General features: G+C 37.0%; 1 protein-coding gene and 1 long non-coding RNA gene across 2 annotated transcripts in view; one reads left to right on the forward strand and one right to left on the reverse strand.

Moving 5' to 3' along the window:
* The window catches only part of LOC105946991, a 25257-nt gene extending 13563 nt beyond the window's left edge, over nt 1–11694 (forward strand). The window contains exon 4 of the long non-coding RNA XR_004222384.1: nt 11380–11694. This is a non-coding gene — a long non-coding RNA (uncharacterized LOC105946991). The remainder of the gene's footprint in view (nt 1–11379) is intronic.
* The window catches only part of ube2u (ubiquitin conjugating enzyme E2 U), a 26871-nt gene extending 7472 nt beyond the window's left edge, over nt 1–19399 (reverse strand). Inside the window, exons 1-7 of the mRNA XM_004913929.4 lie at nt 19043–19399; nt 17682–17781; nt 16768–16849; nt 16063–16155; nt 12628–12725; nt 11838–11964; nt 8907–8973 (exon numbers count right to left, since the gene is read on the reverse strand). Of these exons, the coding sequence (XP_004913986.1) occupies nt 8907–8973; nt 11838–11964; nt 12628–12725; nt 16063–16155; nt 16768–16849; nt 17682–17750 (536 nt within the window). The 5' untranslated portion in view covers nt 17751–17781; nt 19043–19399. The remainder of the gene's footprint in view (nt 1–8906; nt 8974–11837; nt 11965–12627; nt 12726–16062; nt 16156–16767; nt 16850–17681; nt 17782–19042) is intronic.
* Between the last annotated feature and the right edge of the window lie 960 nt (nt 19400–20359).

The following is a 20359-nucleotide window of genomic DNA, read 5'->3' on the forward strand; positions in this document are numbered from 1 at the left end:
GTTCACGACATAAAAACAGGAAATTACTACCCTTGCTTAGTAAATACTCTGTATATATATAATGTACATGTTTATGTTATTATGGTGAACAGTTAGGGTTCTTTATAATATTATATTGTTTAAGATTAGCACTAGTAAACAGTTATGAAATGTATATTCCATAATTGCTCAATGTTGTTTAACCTTGATTTTTCAGATGTTGCAGGACTACAATCCCATAATCCTCCAGCATAGAATCAAGGGCCAAGGCCTGCTCAAAGCTGCAGTTCTGCAACACTTATGGGCACATTTACTAAGCAATTCTGAGTAGATTTTTGTTACTTCTAGATATTTTCGAGATTTACAAACGCTTTTGCCAGTACTCAATTTTTCTGACATTGTTTGAGTTTTTTGGAAATTTTCCCTGAAAAATATGAGTTTTTCAAAAGTAACTCCCATAATTTGTGATATATTAATGTTTTGTTAACTTTTTGTTGTAAAAAAAATAAAATAAAAGAGGATTTATGGAAACAAACATCCGTTTAAACTCAAATTTTTTGAGTTTTAACAATACTTTAACAATTTGGGATTTTCGAATGTAAATTCAAAATTTCTGTACGAACAATGCAAGGATTATCGTGACATTTTATAAATACAGCAATAGTTGAGTTTAATTCAAATTTATACCATGTCAAGTTTATATGACTTTCAAGGCCAGAAATCAGATGAATTTTAGTAGATCAGCCCTTAAGGGCAATACTGTGTGTTATAGTTCTTAGGGTGATGTCCCACAGGAAGATTAGTCGGCCTAGGTTAAATCTCTGCTACCATCCATACGCATCTGGGTGACTTAGGAATGCGTATGCCATCTTACAGGCGATTCATATTATTGCCGTTAGGATGGTATTTTGGGGAGATTAGTCACCTGCAGTAGAAAAGATTTGTTGAGGGTGACTAATCTCCCCATGGGAGATTTTTTTTTTGCCTTAGGGCAAAGACACATGGGGAGATTTTTTAAAAAGCCCAGTCGTAGCAACTAATCGCTATCGTTCCTTTCCACACACAAATGTGAATTTGACACGTGAAATATACCATGCTATTCCTAAACTACTGTAGCTCCAAGTTGCCAGTACCAATCGCCATTATTATAGCCATGGCAATTAGTCGCCACGACTGGTTTTTTAAAAATCTTGGTGACTAATCTCCCCATGTGTCTTTGCCCTTAGGGGTCAATGCTAAAAATAGAGAATTATCAGTAAATGATCTTTTGCTTTTCTGTTAGTGGACTAAGGGTCACAGGGTTAGTGCTCGACTGGATACTATTACCGTATCCTTATGCTGGATAAGTATAATAAACAGACTGGGGAAAACGTAGAGTGCAAAAAAAAAAAAGATTCAAAAGTTATAAATCTTCACTTTATAGATAAAAAAAATCCTCTTCAAGACAAGAATATGAAATATGTAAACAACTATGTATACCCAAAGGTACGCTTTAAACTTAAATAAAGAATTATCTAGATAAGTATTGGCCAGAACTAACAGAAAATACACTGCTGAGTTTTGTTTTCTATAACATACAGTATGTAAAGAGATACTGCCAAGCCTGGACAGATCTTACAGATAGTTTATACTACATCATAACTCATTGCAAGAACTTTATGTCTTCACTGTGAGTGTTAATGGGATGTGACGGCCTTTAAAATTCAGTCATCCCACCTAGTCTTTGGGTTTTTGTAGCTGCTTTAAAATTTTACATTCTGACAGTTAAAATCTCTTCAGGTTTTATGAGTGCTTAAAGTGGACATATAGTTTTGAGCCCATTGAATAGCTCTACTTTTTGCCTATTGTTTTAATTACGAAACATCTATCGTCTTGTTAATTCTTGCAGTAGAAAAGAAATTCAAACCACTTTCACTGTCTAACTCCCTGTCACTTCCTGTTTGAGTTATAGTAATAGATGTCTAGGTTAAACTGACACCCAGCAAGTTAAAGGGGAACTACGTGAAAAATTTTTTTATGATATTGAAAATATAAAGTCTAAACAAACATTTTGACAATTTATACAATTGCTTTTAAAAATTTTGCAGTGTTACAAAGTTATGGCTAATTATTGAAGCAGCCTCCTATCCCCCACCCTCCAGAATCTCCGGTTCCCTGGTCTGCACCAGTGATGCAGAAATGAGTGAGTGACAGAGCAGAGTGAAAGCTGATTTGCTGTGGCATGTCATGAGGCCACACCCCTCAACAGAAAACATGTGCAAAGGGAAAGTAAAGGAATGGAGCCGGGCTGGGTGCTTTATTTGTACATATAACAGTAAAGCAGCTTATTGTTTATAAAAGCAGCCCTTGAGGAAGAGTACTTTTATAGGAAAATATGATTCAGGTGTGTAACAATAGAGGCAGCACACCTAGCAACTGTGAAACTGTAAAATGCCTGCAAAACAGATTATCTTATCCAATAGATTTTGCTTTGGAACCCCGTAGCTTTTTATTTATGTCAGTGTTGAACCTTTATTCTTCATCTAAGAGATGCACAATCTTTCTGTGCTATTGATGTCAGTAAATTTCTTCTTTTCTATTATGCCATTTACCTGCTTTTATTTACTAGGGCTGGGTAACCTGTGCATTTATCATGCTAAATACACAATATGGGACTGATTTATTAACGCTCAAATTAAAATCTTTTTTACATTTTTTGAGGGGCTAAACTCCCAAAATTAGAATTATGGTTCAAAAACTTGAACATTCTTGCACTTGAAGTGCAAAAATCTGAAAACTTAAATGTAAAACTTCTCCATGTAAAAGCTTGCACGTTTAGGTAGAAGTCAAAATTCCTAAGCAAAATTTCACGCCATTTTTTAAATTCGAGATTTTTACGTTTTTTGCAAACTTTTTAACTCGCAAATTCAAGGTATTTGAGTTTTTTTCCTGTGATATTATTCAATCAAGTTTTTTTATTTATATTTTTTAAAAGACAAGCAAATATTCTAGTTTTTTTTAATTGTGAGTTTATTCTAAGTGGAAGAAAACCTCTAAAACACCCAAACTCGAAAACTGATAAATAATCCCTTTCCAAACCTCCTCTATGTTTAATGTTCTGTAAAGGAAAGAATGCACATTTATGCAAAAGAATTTGCAATCAATATTACACCTTTAGGGCATAAACTAGAAACTAGAAATGAGATTTTTTAGTAGATATTTTTTTTCCATTAAAACCGTTAATGTTAATCCAGACTTGTGAATCTGCTAGTGTGTGTATATATTGGCAATATACTTGCAAAGTGATAAAGAAGTTGAAATTTCAGACAGGAAAGAGAGTGTTTGCTGGTGCTGGCTATGGAATTCCACAGGGCATACACAATGTGAGAGCTACTAGTAGCAGCTACTTTTTTACGGCTACTAAATGCCAGAAAATACACTGCCATAGACAATACTGAGAATTGCCTCTGCTAAATCACACGTAAAGATCAGTAAATGATCAGCATTGTCTATTTTAGTAGCCTCAAGGCAACTTCAGCGACTTCGTTAAATCACACCGCCGCGTATGCCATCCCACTGGCAACTTACATGCTACCTGGTGGGATGGCATTTCGAGAGATTAGTCGTTCGCGACAAGGAAATTTTTTTGTGCGGCAACTAAACTCCACATGTGTCACAGCCCTTAAGCTGGCCATACACGCACCGATACTATCGTACGAAACCTCTTTTCGTACGATATTCGGTGCGTGTATGGCATGTTGGCGAGTCGACCGATATCGCAGGAAGCTGCTGATATCGGTCGTCTCGCCGATCGGACCGGTTAAAAGATTTTGATCGGGCGCCATAGAAGGCGCCTGACCAAAATCTGCCGCCAGGGCTGAATCGGCAGAAGGAGGTAGAAATCCTATTGTTTCTACCTCCTTATCTGCTGTTTCAGCCCTGACGGTGTGTGGCGGATCTGACGATGTCTGACATCGTCAGATCGCCACGTGTGTGGCCACCTTTAGAGAAAGGATAGGAGTGATGAAAGCTGCGGGGGAAGTACTGGTCACAAGGACAACACAGAGGGTGATAGGCAGATATTCCAGGAGCAGATAAGGAAGCAAATGGGTGTATGCCATAGACTGAACTGATTGTAATCTGCAAGCTTCTGATAATCATAGTCCTGCACTGAGGTGAATGTGCCACTTGGGTGCAGTGTGACTCAGCCATATACTGGAGTTTAGACAGAAGTTTTTCATACTAAAGTTCAATACATACATTGAAGTTCACTTATATGAACATCTTTTTACAACAGTTAGGGGCATATTTATTATAGTGTATAAGCCAACATCACTGGTGATGTTGCCCATAGTGACCAAACAGATCTTTGCTTTTGTTTTCTAACTTGTAGGTAACAGTTCAAATCTAATTGCTGATTGCTATTGGGAACATCACCACTGATGTTGTTTTACACACTATAATAAATATGCCCCAATTGTTCAGGAGTTATCACTACTGGATGAAGTCTGCAAATGACAGACAAAAGAAGCATTGGTGTTAAATTGTAATGTAGCTCCAATAATGTTACATTAGAGTACAGTTTAACAGGCTATATTTAAGAGGAATATATATGATATGTTAAAGGACAAACCCAAGAAATACATTTTTTGCATTATACAAGGAAACATAATTCTAAGCAACTTTGCAATATGAATATATTAAAATGTTGTAGTGGTTTAAAAGTTATTAGTGAATGTAATTGCTATTAAAAGCAGTGTTTGCTGAACTCCTGGTTATGACGGCTGCCTTGTGTTACATGAGCCACCAGGGCAGAGAGTATAAAGGACAGACAACACTGCTTTTACTAGCAATAACATATACAAATAAATTAAACAGTTACAAATATGAAATGAATGACTATTTGTACGCGGTGCGTTGATTAGCGCGCATTCCATCAAATACCGCACAAAAATAGTCTTCGTGACTAAAATAACGCAAGCTGCACCGCGTGTAAATTAACGCAAGTATGCTTTTAGTGAATTGTGCGTTAATTTGCAAAAAATTAGACACAATACAATTTTTAACGCACGCTATAAATAACGCACGTTTTATCGACCTTTAGTGAATCAACCCTATTGTCTTTGCCACCTATTCATAACATAACTCCTTGTTCCCCTCTGCTTACCTGAGCATGTGGCTGTAATGCTGGGCTTGGGAGAGAAAAAAAGACACCAGAGCTTGATTTTCCAGTGTAAGCACTGAAACTCATTTAAGAACACTGGGCAAATTTATATCTGGTAACCCATGGCAACCAATCAAATTTTTTTTATTATTTTACCAGTAACTGGCTAAAACAAATCTAATAACAGAATGGCTGCTATGGGTAATTGCTCAGGTGCCAATGTGTCCAGTATTGATAAATGAACCCAATGTCTCCAGGTTATCAGATTATTTTTCACCAAATCCATGAGCAGTTCTGTGAACCTGCCAAGGGGGAAGGTCTGCCAGAGTCTGGCATGGCTTATGTAATGGAGAGAAGAGGGAAGATAAAGGTCTAGATCAGTGGCAAGGAAGTTGTTTAAATATAAAATAACAAAACATGCTGCTTAGCTAACCATATAAAACATTAAGCCTGGGTGTGAAAAACCTGAGCTATGGCAGAAGTGATTGACTGTGACATCAACTTATATTCAGCATTATATAAAGCATGCAGGCAAGAAAACAACTCACGGATTCCTGTTAGTGGCCTGGGTGCATTGCCCTAAACCTGTAGCTTGGGGTGAGATTCAGAATTATGTAAATAATCAGAAATATGAATAAGTAAGCACTCTCAAGGAAGCCACATTTGAAGATAAAATGATGTTTATTTCATAAAGTTAAAAGCAAATATCGCCTGATGCATTGCGTATCATAGGACACGTAATCATAGGCCATGATGATTAATGATACACCGAACCCAGTTTTTCGGATTCAGCTGAATCCATTTTATTGGATTTGGCCGAATACCGAACTGAATCCAAATCCAAATTAGCATATGCTATTTTGGGTTTTGAAGGGTTAAATGTGTGCGCGGTGGAAAATTTTCCACTTCCGTGTTCACGTGGCGACATCTAACCCTTCCAAATTCTAACTAGCATATGCTCATTAGGATTTGGATTCAGTTCGGCCAGAACCGTGCATTTGCCCTTTTTCGTCAGGGTTTGGATTTGGCAGTCCTGGCCGAACCAAATCCGAATCCTGATTAGCATATGCTAATTCGGACGAATACATCCCCTTCCAAATCCTAATGAGCATATGCTCATTAGGATTTGGATTCAGTTCGGCCAGAACCGTGGATTCGTGGATCATCCATAATGATGATATGAAACACATATCAGCTGTGGCTTCCCCAAGAGTGCCTGCTTGTTCATATTTCTAAAGGAAGTTGCTGATGACAAATTACCATTAAAAAATCTAACTAGTCAGTATGAGTGGTATAAATTATGGTTTAAATTCCAGCTTGCTGCAAACTTTGGATGTCTTGTTTTGCCTATTCAGATCCCTCCCTTATGCCAAGCTGATCACCAACCTAATCAATTGTTGTGGTGTATCTGTGCTTCCAGTCACCTTCATTGAGCTACTTCAAGTTGATGAGAGATACAACAATATGCCTACTTACAGCTGTTAGCTTACAGCTGTCTCAGCTTTTATTATTACCCAGCATTCCTATAAGCCAGCTCAGGTCTGGTACCTAGGCCTGGACTGGCAATCTGTGGATTCTGACAAATGCCAAAGGGGCTGCAGTAAGATATTATAGAGAGTCACTGTTTATTTGGTTGTTAGGGACATGTTTGAGCCTCTGTGTACTTGAAATGCCAGTCTGGGCCTGCTGCTACCCTCCTCTTGCCCGCAAACTGCAGGTGCTTGGCTATTTACCAAGCTATTTCCTGGCCACTTTTCTCTCTTTCTTGTTTCCTGACTTGGCTAACTTGCACTGCCTGGCTCTCTGCCAGTGTTCCAAGATTGTCACATATATTAACTGATTCTGCTAAGCATCTTGTGTGACTGTTGCTCTGATCCTTAGCATATATCTAAATTCCCCACCATAATGTGTTTGGCACCGGGACGAAGATTGAAGCACTTGTTCCAGCTTACAGCCACTTCTCTGTTCATTTTAATAGGAAATGTTGTGCCCTTGGCAGATACCACATGGCAAACAAGACAATACTGTTGCCAAAAAAGTGGTGCCTGTTACAGTACCAGAGAATATACTGCCACAAGCACAAAGCAACTGGTGGAGGAATGTAATAAAAGGAATAAAGCTATTTTAATTAGTTGGTTATTACATTATAAACTTTAAGTATGCATACTGTAGCTATTAAAAGCTGCTTTTTGTATAAGATGTTTTATTACATATACTGTGCACTGGTGCAAATGATAAAATATGTGGTCTTTTTTACTGCTGTAGCATTACACTCTACAAATTTGCAAAACCTATATTATTAGTAAAACTTTTCTCCCAAAATGATAAACCTTTACACAATATTACACATTGTTTTTGGGCAAAAATTACTATTTTTTTATACTGCCTGTAATTGGGCCTTAAGGGATCATTTACTAAAGACCCAAGTGTTACAGTATTATGGGGTGCAAAATTGTGGCCCTTATGCTCATTTTCAAGGTGCAGTGTACCCTCCTGGTGGGCCATACGGTTGTAAGTACAGTTATGGGATCAGTTATCTAGAATGCTCGGGACCATTGGTTTTCCAGATAAGGTTTCTGTATTCTGGATCACAATATCTTGAAGTGATACTGACATAAAAAACTACTGCAAAATATTAATGTACATAAAAAGTTACCTATAGTTTGGGTTGATTATTTTTCACTGACTGGTGTGCTTTTGTAAGTAATTTTTACATAAACTTCCTAAACCTGACTGTCCCTACTCAGCCTGTCAGTTATAGCTTCTATTGCTAATGGACTCCTGCTGCACAAATGAGGAAGCCCTCTTACAGAGTAACTTTGGGGATCAGTTAGGTAATGTAAAAGCATTCGGCAAATATAAGACAATGTTATGACATATTTAAAAAACAGTTTAATTTCTGGTGTCAATACCTCTTTAAGTCTACTAAAAATTCATTTAAACATTCATTAAACCTAATATGATTGTTTTGCCTCCAATAAGGATTAACTACATCTTAGCTGAGGTCACCTTTTTTAAATTTGAATTATTTGATAAATATTGAGATGGCCTTCCCATAATTAGGAGCTTTCTTGATAACTAATTTCCGGATAATGAATCCCATACTGATACAAGGCTCTTTTGAGGGGCACTTTTTGCACTCCCTGATTTACTGGCAGTGGTCAGGAGAGGAGACCCTACATGACTTCCACCCTACATGCCCATCACTGTATTCATTGGTAAGGTACAGGTCAGCAGAAGGGCCTGTGACTTTGGGGACTCAGCTGTGGGGCAGGGTGAAAAATGCAAAAAAAAAAAACCCCATCATCTTGTGCCTGTTTTATGCACTTTTGCACTTTCTGCCCTAGGCATAACAAAAGAGCCCATTTATCTGCATTTGAAAAGGATGGCTACCAATAACTCACATGGGCCTGGGGGTTCAATTCTACTGTTATTCTTATCTTTCTTCTCAGGCATTTTGCTATTCAGCTTTTATTCTGAATATTAAATGAATCCTTAGCAAGCAGCTAGAAGCTGAAATTCCAAGCCGGAAAGCTGCAGAACAAAAATGTAAATATTCAGAAACCTCAAAAATAACATTTGAAGACTAATTGCAAATTGTCTCCGACTATTGCTGTCTGCATCATATTAAAATGTAGGTAACATGGCACTTTAACTGAAACTGTCTTCTATTCAAGGAAAAGAAAAACAAGATAAATACAACTTAAGGGACAAATGTTTTAGTCATGTCGATTTTTCCATGAGTCTTTTAAAAAGCAAATTGGCAAGTAAAAATTTTACAGACCTTTTCTCAGTAGGAGTGTTTACGTCCTGTATTTTTCTTACTGTGGCAGAACTTTGCAGAGACCCACCTGTAATATTACATTTAAATGTTAAACATTTCCTTCTCATCAGCTGATTCCTTGGGCAAAAAAAGAATGATGCCAAAAAAGAGATTTCATGTGGGAAGTAAAAAAAATGACTTTGCCCTTTGGCGGATTATAAATGTAGAACACATTCTGGAGCTGTCTTTGGCAAGGTTGTCCTGTAGTAATGAGCAAATTTTTTTGCCAGGCTTGGATTCGCTGCGAAATTCCATATTTTGCCATTGCCAAATTTTTTCATGAAACTGACACAAAAATTCACTAAGTGTCAAATACGCTGCGGTTGCTTAAAAAAAAAAAATGTCACCTGTCAAAAAAAGTGTAGTTGCAATTTGTGATTTTTTTCACAAAGCAAAATGGGACAGATACACCACTATTCATCACTATTGTCATGTACTAAATACAGGGATCCCTAGCATTTCCTGGCAAACTGTTCTGAAAAACATGCAAGCTGTTCTGTATGCAAAATGCTCAAATGTTTTATCTAATATCAGGATATTTACAAATATTAGGCATCCAATCATAAAGTAGTGTTCAGTTAACTCCCAGGTAAATATTGAGAACAAATATCTGACTGATCGCTGAGGGTTACTGATGCAACATTACGGATGATTTATTTGTCCTAAGAAAGTAATTGCTCTGACAATTGCTTGCATTAAAAAAACTTTGCTAGGCTGAAATCATTGCATCATTTCCAAAAAATATTTTTCAACGTGTTGAACAAGGTGTCTGACGGCCAATGGGGCTGTCAATTAAGGGGCCCCCCACCCCAGTTGCAAAACTCTCTGCCAGCCTACACCTATTAGAGAAAAAAAATGGAAACCCCAAGCTCTCGATTTTCTATTTATTTAAAAACTCGATCACTTGATCATGTAAAAAACCAACGCAAACTTAGTGAAATCACTGTGAAATTTTGAATTAGTCTCATAACTCAAACACATTGGCTTTTGCATGAGTTTGCAAGCTTTTAGATGCTACATTCTTATTTTTATTATGCTTAATAAAATCTTGATAATTTGAGTTCCCGTAACTTGAATGTTCACATTTTGTGGTAAAAAAAAAATTGTGGTAAAAGTCAAATTTGAATGTTAATAAATCTGTCCTATAGTCTGTCTCTCTGAAGACCTTCTGGTAGGTTCCCCTCTTGCTCAACTTCCATATATTAAGTTCATGAAAATGATTTGCAATGTCCATTTTTCTTCTTCCCCTCATATATATTAGAGCCATAGAATGGTTTTATCACTTAGCTCCCAATGACAACTTTAATAAGCTAGTCTTCTCAAATATTTCTATTTCTTTCTACTTTATAATAAGCAACTAATACCTGTAATATATTTCTATATATTTAATTATATATTAATAATTAATGGATGTAACCTGGTGATGTGTGGTTTCTCCATTCTCACCAAATATTGCAACCAGTATCAGGCTGGGGCAGTGGTGGCCTGTGACTTGAAGGGCCCCCTCCTTACAGTCTCCGGGGAACCCCTGCTGACATGCACATTCTGTATTTTATGCAGTAGAAGGACTCTCGCTAACTTATACTAGTCTAATTATATTTCTGTAATAGATAATAGGCACTTACTCCCTTTTCTATTGACTGCACTATAAATATACTGTGAGAATGTCAAGACATGCATGCCATGGCGACAAACAAAAATTCAATGGCAGCACTCCAATTAAGGATAAAGCGGGCTGCTAATCACATCCAAGTTATTATTAACCCAATAAATTCATTACACAATGAGTGCTATAGGAGTGTTATAGGAGGCCTGGCTTTCATACATTTATATAAATGTTCAGTATTTTAGTTGGCTCTCTTTACCTATATTTCCCCTTCTTCTAATTAAATCTTTCATGGCATTAAATGCAAAAATGTTTTGCCCCTCAGTGGTTTTGGTCATGGTGAAAATACTGAAGATATCCATATCCAATTCTTTTTAAGGGTCTGTATTATTTGCAAAGAAGTTGCACCCTGGGAATTAACAGAAAACTGCAGGAGAAAAATCCTGACTTCTATCAAGAAACTAATGTTATTGTACCACAGTTTACATTGTTCTTTAAATTATGTGAGTCCCTCCCCTTCGATAGCAACACATAATATATATAAAAGCAGGCATCGATCATAACACTAAAATGTTGTTTAATTTGACACATTTGTTTAGTCCAATACAAATGTAGTACAACTGATCAATTTATTCCTCAGAATAAAAAATTCATAATTTGGGTTCATGTAAAACTGTTGTTGGAAGCAACTTCCATTGGAACTATGCCAGTACCTTGTGCACACTGCCTACTTATATTGGTCTGATTTCAGCCAGACTATACTATGTAATATGTAATATATGCAAAGGCACTGTATGGGGCTAATTCGTGGCCTCTGTTTTTCCACAGACCGAGAGTCAGCCCTGTGAGGCATCAGAGTCAGTCAGGAAGTGGCAAAGATAAAGGGATAAACTCCGGCAAAGTCTGCATGCTGCCAGGTAAAGAATTGCATGCAGATTGTATCTCTGAAATATTAGAGGAAGACCTGATATCCTACATGCACAAATGTGTGTCCCTTTTCAGGAAGAGGAGGAAAGTTCCTTTTGTTGATATGAAATATGTACCAGACCTTATCAAAATAGCAAGGAGCACCCTAGTCCCTGAGGACCAAGACAAACAAGAGACCAATGAGAGACTGTTGTGTTTTTTTGCCACGAAAAGAAAGCATACTTTTCCAGTGCACAAAGAAGATGCAAGACATCATTTCTTAAGGGCATCAGTACTTTATATTTTAATTACTTTAATATAGTTTCCCACTTAATAAATACATAAACAAATAAATAAGTAAAATAAGTAAATAAACTTACATTCAATCAAACGACAGACCCGCACACAGTTTGAAACAACTGCCCTGTACATTGATGGGTTGATCTTCAACATCTGAGCAGCTTCTAGATTAACTGCATTTTCTGATACTGGGTTGGAAAGCATGGCCTGCATAATACACAAATGGAAACTGATTATACAAGATTGATGTATACAAAACTGTATACATCATTAAATGTTTTATTTCTCTAAGCACAGAAAATTGTGTACCATTATTAAAACATTTTGTATCTGTAAGCACGGAACACACATAGGGGCCCATTTACTAAATAATTTTCAGATAAATTTGTATTTTTTCTAAATTATAGAACATTTTGGAATGTTTGCGAAAATTTTGTTAAAATTCCACGAGTTTTTTTGTGGTTTTCAGTAAATTTCCACAACAAAAATCATACTTTGCGCAAAGAATAGGAACATTCTCTAACACTTTGGTCACACTTTCAACTGGACCATATTTTCTCCAGGTTTGATCTGTCATGTGCCATTAAGTCATTGGAAGGCTTCCAAAGCCAGCAATGGAAGGCTTCAAAGCCAGAACTGTTTTCGTGGCATTTACAAACTTTTAGGGTCAAAAATTTTGTGATTTTTAGAATGCAATTGCGATATTTTCGTACGAATGATAAAAGCATTGTCGAAACATTTTAGAACTACAGAAATTATCGTGGTTACTTCAAATTTATACCATATTGCATTTCAAGACAAAAAAAAAACTCATTTTAGTAAATGTGCCCCATAGAGTGAGGTTTTGTGATCAAAAATAGCATGTCCTACCTGTATGGTTAGTAACATATTGCTCATTGTGATACATGGGTTCCATTGCTCAGGAATATCCAGAAAAGGAAGGCACAGCTTTCCAGACACCGGATCCACTAAAGATGGAATAATTGGAATATTATTTAGTTAAATAAGATGATTTCATGTAGAGGATCATGAGGAGATATGAATATGTGTTCCTCCAGCAAGGGGGTAGCCAAATTTGAAAGCATGTGGCTTCGAATTTTTATTCTACACAGTCTGAAAGGTTCCATGTTAAGATCAGTGTATGATAGTAAGCTGTAAAGATCTTCTATATTATTAAAAGCAGGAATACATTCAACAAAAAAATCACTGCAGACATTATGGAATATGGCATTATTCCATTTAAAATATCAGAGATCAGACACTGTAAGGATCATTCAATTAGAGCTTAAACTAACTTTTAGTACTCCACAGTGATTTCAACTTTTCTCTGCTCCTTTAACAATAGTATAATTATTCCCTCTAGCCATTACCACTTTCTCTCATGCTATTTAGGTTGTATTATGGGTTAGGTGTTCTACTATGGCATAAACAACATATCTCAAATTACTCTTTCCTTCTTATAAAAAAAATAGTGAAACAAAGGACTGTTATTGGAAGGAATCAGTGCAGCCACCTGGTTACCAGGAAATCTACTTCCCCAAGCATGAAGAAAAATGGTGGGTTATGGTTACCGCAGTTTTGTAGTAGGCGCCTGGCCAAGATTTGTGAAACAGAGTATTTTATAGTCAGGGAAATATCTAAAGAGCAGATCCACAATATTCTGCTGTAGTTATTTACCTGTGGGGACCAGGTATTTTTTAGCCAATTAAGGAGCCGATTCACTAAAGGTCATTAACGCTTAATGCATAGTTTTATGCATTAAAAAGTGTTCGATAATTACGTACCGATTCATCAAAGTTATTTCGCATGCGTTACTACTCATATCACATGCACAAAAATCCTGATTATCACAAAGCGTTATTTGCATCGCACTGAGGTAATTATCGAATAGAAATAATACTAACGCATAATTCACAAACATATCTGAAGCGTTAAAAGCATAAAATGTGGCGTTAATTACTGTGAAACTTAATGCCTCCCAGGAGTAGGCGTACTAAACAAAACTGCAGCTGGTGATGTCTGTGGTGACAAGATGGAGTTTGCAGTTTAATTTTTTCAAGTATGTGATTGCCTTACAGTGATGCATCCTCCGGTTTTAGGGAAATGGTCATTTTCAGAACAGTATCACAGAAAACAACAGTTACATGCGTAATAGTGTGTGTTAATACTGCGTACTAACACATAAATATATTGCATGGTTTAAAATATTGCTTAAAAATATGTCATCGCAACATAAATAACAACAATAACATTGCTTCTTAATTCAGACAAGTGTCCTTTTAGTGAATCGATCTTTAATTCTCAAAATATAAGAAGTGATAATATTTTTAACGCATGTGATTTAGGCGTAATGTTTTCAAATTGCTAGTTGGAATAATCCAATGTACACAATTTGACAAAATACAACCATGCAACATGGGAGCAAGTCATTAGTAGAACTGCCTACAAAGGTAAGGGGGTATTGTTCAGTAAATTGGTTTTGAACAACACAAGCACATTGTCACTCAAGAACACAAATGTGGATTTAATTATGACAATAATCCCAATAAAATACAAAGCTAGATGTTTGATGAAGATATCTTCTACTTGCCTCTTGAAGTCATGTGCTGCATCTTTAAATACATTGAAATTAAACCAGTTGAGGTTAAACCAGAAAGCAGCACAGATTCAGATGAAAAATTGAGTTGACCTGTATGCTAAATTAATATTTGTCTCACTCTATAAAATGATCTAGATTCTAGTGAAGAGCGTTGAACATAAACGTTATTTAAATGCTCAACAGGGAATGTCAACTATTACTCAGTGTCCCTTATTAATGATGTAAATAATATTAGGTAATGTATATTTGTCTTTTACAAATTAGGCTTTGGCGTCCAAACAATTATCAAGCATGACAGATGGGATTTCTCTTCTGAGGGTTGAGTTAATGGTGTTCAAACTGTGGTAAGGTCACACTTTGGAAAAATGACAAGTTTAATAACTCTTGTTGGCTGTTCTAAATGGCTTAGTTAATAAATGCACTTACAACTAAATACAGGCAAAAAGTAATAGTGTAATGTGAAACTGCCCTATCCTACTGTGGTTATCCACTGAGTGCTTTTAAAAATGCTTAGACCAAGTCATCTTTTACAACCAGAGTTCTGAGATCTGCACCTAATTAACTATTCTAATAAAGTGACACATGAATGTGTGTCTGTTTCAGCACTGCTCAACATTTTACATCTCTGTATTTATATAAAGTAATGCAATTTTTATGTTTTAAGTTTTTATTACAGAAATAGCTTTTAAGAACCAAATTTTAAATTCTTGGTTCCTATTGAAAAGCAAAGCTGACAGGTTTCAAATGTTAATTCTATATACAGAATCAGAGGCAACATATGTAACCTGCCAGATATGCTATTTTCCTCATACTGCACCAGGTTGTACATTTATGTAATTAAATCAATGAGAAAAGGCAAATGATGAAAATACCATAAATCTTTTCTCTAGAATACTGTTTGCAATGAGAAGAATCACTGCTTGTGGACCTCCTACAGACTTACAAATGTATTCCAGGTGTACAAAAACCTTCCTATATCCCTTGAGATTTTAAATCTTATTCCCTCGGCTCTGAAATATGAAATATCATGTTTAAGTAGCTTATCTAGGTTCTAGTCAACAGGCTTTGTGTGTTCATGTATGAACGGAGCTCAGATTACTCTATTTTTCTGGAGACATTTTCTCAACATACCAGTACTTCAGCTCCCTTGATTAAACACAACATATATGACATGACACATACCATTTGGACATAATTCTATTTTATTTCAATGGTTAACCAACAGTAAGCTGGCCTTAGACAGGGGCAAACTAAGCAGATTGTCTGTTTTCCTCCACAGGCATTTTTTATAGAGACTAAAGATCTGCTGTTATGCATACAGCTTAATTGACAGGCCCTGGGTCAGCATGTGGGGAGTTACACAAAGTGGATTTCGGTGCAAAAATGCATAAATCCACATTTTTGTTCCAATATATGCTCCATGTAGCGCCACACAGACTGACGCTGGGCCTATCAATGAAGCTATGGGGGTGTGTGCATATGAACACGTCTGCTTTCTTTCACCTCTATGAAAACTGTCTGTGGAGACAATCAGCTTAGTGTGCCCTTGCCCTTAAGCCTGTGGCACATGCGTTGTTATCTACCAATTTGAATAGTAAACAATGCATTTTCTTACTGGTCTGAATTTAGTTTTAATTTAATGTCTTTTCAGATATCTTCTTGGAACATTGTTTACAGTAAAAATGGAAAGAAAAGTGTTATCTTACCATTCGGATGAAAGGGAATTGTATTAAACTTAATGCTCGGAGGTTCATAATTGTACTTCTCTGTGTATCTCATAGCAAGCTGAAGAACTGCTCCTATAAGTGATGAAAAAAGAAATATAATGTAAAATCTGAATGAATTGGAAATGTATCATGTAAGTTACATGCGCAGTATGCTCTACCTTGGTTTAAATAATATATGGTAGTGTTTGGATTAATACTTTTAATCATATAATACATACGAATGTACAGGCAAGCCAATGGTGTTCTTACTACAAAAGAGCAGAATAACTGATCTGATTTCATCTGGCTCAGTCATTAAACCAGCTTCTGTTTTTTCTCATTTTGGTTTTTCGTCCAAAAGTATTTGTTATGTTTAAACATGCAAAACCCCTTGTATTCTAATGGCTAAAAAGTAGGCTCTGGTCTCTGCAGGGCCCACCCAAAGGGGCCCCCACCGTGGCTTCAACACCTCCTAGGGGCCCCTCCTTTGCCCTATCCCCTCCCCTGAGTGTGCTGGAGAGATCAGACAGTGGGGGAGCACCACAGAAATGGGACTTGGTTGGCCAGCCCAGTTCGACGCTGAAGTTTGCTCCAAATTTAGTTTGAAGTGAAAATAAAATTGTTACTGCTACATATATTTTAAGAATAAATATTGTATGTTGGATAACCAGTTTTGAATGGAATAATCTAAACTGTTGTACAAACCTTCCCAGATTGAGTCTTTCAGTCCTTGTACTTTAGCTATCCACTCTACTAAATTATCACTGATGGGTGCTGCGGAAATTCCCTGAAATTCAAAGCAATGTCAGATATACATAAATACCTTAGTACAGATATAGACAACATTAACTACATGCAGACTAGTGTGTACATTGCAAAAAACAGGAGTAAAATGCAAGGTGTCTGTGTAATTCCTCGGGAATGTAACTGGGAGCAATGCACTAAAATCCCCAGCATACAACATATTTTCTATGTTAGTAACAAAATATCCTATGCTCCAAGAAGCTAGAATAACTGTAATCTCTATTTTTTTATTAGGCTTCTATACATTCGGTGTCGGACTGAGATGACAGGGGCCCACCGGAAATCCCTGGACCATGGGCCCACTCTCAAAACTAATTCCTCCTCTCCTCCGTCAAACTCATTATTATCCTAGTTTCTTTTCTCTACATACTATACTCTATTCTTCCATCTATCAAGCTTCCTTGTTCCCATACAGAAATAGGGAATGACCATAAAATAGGCTTAATAGTTAGAAGCAAGAGAGCCCACTGACTACTGGGCCCACCGGAGTTTTCCTGGTATCCTGGTGGGTCAGTCCGACACTGTATACATTCACAAATAATATGTTAATAATTTTTAACTTTTGTCTTTTTTGCTTCTAAAGACTTCTGTTTTAGTGAAACAAGGACTTGGTTAGAAACTGGGATTTGTTAATGCCATGCTTATCTAGAAACAGCTTGCAAAGTTGAGAGGTATATGTTGGAGGTGTGAGTTACAGTATAAATGGATCCTCTTATGGACAACACAGACATTCAGAAATGGCTAGGAAGAAAAAAGATGAAAATGTCAGGGGTGTAATGAATTCAGTTGTATCTTATAAAATAGGTTATACTTACAAATAGTTGGTTCTCTTTAAGATCTTGATATTCTCTCTTTAATAATAAGCAAATTCTTGATTGCATCATACTGCAGATTCTTAGTCCTAGACTATCCAATCTGAAAGTAAAGAAATATGTGCTCGATATTCTGTTGCATTTCTAGGAAGCATTAGGTAACTACATTTGTTTAAATGAGTTAACCACAGCAGCAACAACCTCACCAGGATATTCTTACAATAGCACAAGGTAGGTGGGTAAGACCCTCTAATTGTCCAAACTGTGGGGCTGGCCTATCAGGGGTGGCCAGATATAGTTAAAAATAGGTTTAGCCAGAAGAATGCTTTTCATCTCTTCAGCCTCTAAGTTATATAGATCTTCAAAGGGACAGTGCAGTAATGAGTTAAATATGCATGGCAGACTGTGCCTACCCTATGTACAGTGATAGGGCCATGGTGGGCAACTTAAAGCCAGATTTGGTAGCTTATCTGCTCATGTATGGAGACCCCCCCCCCCCCACGGTCTTACCCAACTGATATCTGGCTAAAAACTGTCCAGATGTTGATTGGGCAGGTTGGGTTTTTCTGTTGAATCGGGGACCACATTGGCTCATTGATGTAGTCTTGCTCCAATGTGTCCTATACCTGATATTGTAATGAGATTGTTTGGCCCTCGGATACTCCAATATTGCTTACCTTACATGGGCATATCGGTGGAAAGATCTGTTTGTTTGGTGGATCTTATAGTGCAGTGATCCCCAACCAGTGGCTCGTGAGCAACATGTTGCTCTCCAACCCTTTGGATGTTGCTCCCAGTGGCCTCAAAGCAGGGGCTTATTTTTGAATTCTTGGCTTGGGGGCAAGTTTTGGAGGCATAAAACCAGGTGTACTGCAAAGCAGAGTCTCCTATAGGCTGGCAGTCCACATAGGGGCTGCCAAATAGCCAATAAGAGTCCTTATTTGGCACCCCCAGGTACATGTTTCATGCTCGTGTTGCTCCCCAAGTGTTTTTACACCTAAATGTTGCTCACGGGTAAAAAAGGTTGGGGATCCCTGTTATAGTGTATGGCCACCTTCAGTAACCTATGTGGTCCTGGATTAAATGATCACTGGGTCTGATACTGAGACAGAACTGCTAGCAGGAAATACAATGCTGCATTCAAGCAGAAACATGTACTCTAACTTTCACAAAATTAGGTAAATCTTGTTTTTTTAACAAAGCTATCCTGTTTTACAATATTAAACACTGTTTTCAGGCAAAACAATCAAGACATTTTATTTTGCGGACAGTAAACCTTTATTGTTGCATTAACAAATAACTATTTTTCAGTTGAAGCAAACAAAAAAGAATCTATTGTCAAAAATAAAAAAAATGTTACTTACACATAGATGATTTTCTTGTAGGATCTTCCAATTATAATATTCCTAGCCTTGTATCTAATGATCTAAAATGACCAATATTAGATCTACTAACAAACAAATCTAGTAGAAATTCCTAGTTCAATGGAACTCCTTATGAAACTTGTTAAAGATTCACAGATATGTAAAACTGTCAGCCAGCTGTGCATATAGTGAATAGGCATGATAGAGCCTTAGCCTGTGAGTGTAGTAACACTGTCACTAGCACTGTTCAATCACTGCAGCGTATTATCACGGCCTGTACTTGTCCTTCTCACATAGCCATGTTTGTTTGAGAAGTGCAGTGTACACGTCTCCATAGCAAAGGGGACTGCCTTCTCCTGGGGGTGGAGAATAGAAAATGATCATGTACGTTACATACTGCTGCTGCTGACTGGCCTTTCTGCGTACAACAGCTTAGCAACTGTCTGTTCAATGCACAGAATGATAAAGCATACTGCTCTGTGAGAAGCTTAACCCTATTCCTGAATGTTGCAGGTCTCAATAAAAATATATACCTTACAATACAACATTCCATTGACCCATATTTCATCCACCTGTATCCTCTCTGCTGCCTGTCCCAGTAACAGATGTGGGCTGGTATTAAAAATAGGCCCTGGCATTTCAAGTACACAGATGCTCAAACAGCCCCATGCCAGCCCTTTAAATAGTGACTGTCTCATTTGCAGTGCCAGGTAGGCAGCTACCCACAATTTCCCAAGCTTCAACTAGACAATATCGCTTAAAATGGTAATTTTCTTTGATGGACAAATCATACTTTAAATGATAAGCTTGGCTGTACAATAACAAAAAGATCTTTTAAAAATGTACACAAATGTATGGCCAGCTTTACAGGGTATGTACTCTAATACATTTTTTTGGGGGTACATAACTCCTAATAATACTTGTGATACCTCAACTGAGGAATCAGTGATTAGAGTATTCTTATAAAGTTGAATTAATGGAAAGAATAGAAACTCATAGGGTGGCATTGGGGACAGGTCAGCCCTGTCCTTACCACCTGCCATGCAAAGTCTATATAATGTTCTGTCTCATTCCATGTGTTGAAGGATAAGGACATATTTGCTAATCACAGAATACAAGTCCATTTAGGATAGCTACAGTAGAAAAACAGTATTCTATTGTATGACTGTACATACCGCTGGGGATTTTGGGATTACATTCTTTTCCTTTCAATAACATTGCTTACATTTTTGGAACGATGACAAGCTCACATTAAAAAGGGAAGTCATCATAGGAAGATGGGTCCCTGAAATGATCCCTTGTTTAAAGGGGGGCATA

The sequence above is a fragment of the Xenopus tropicalis genome, chromosome 4 (genome assembly GCF_000004195.4).
Source record: "Xenopus tropicalis strain Nigerian chromosome 4, UCB_Xtro_10.0, whole genome shotgun sequence".
In the NCBI taxonomy this organism is placed as follows: domain Eukaryota; kingdom Metazoa; phylum Chordata; class Amphibia; order Anura; family Pipidae; genus Xenopus; species Xenopus tropicalis.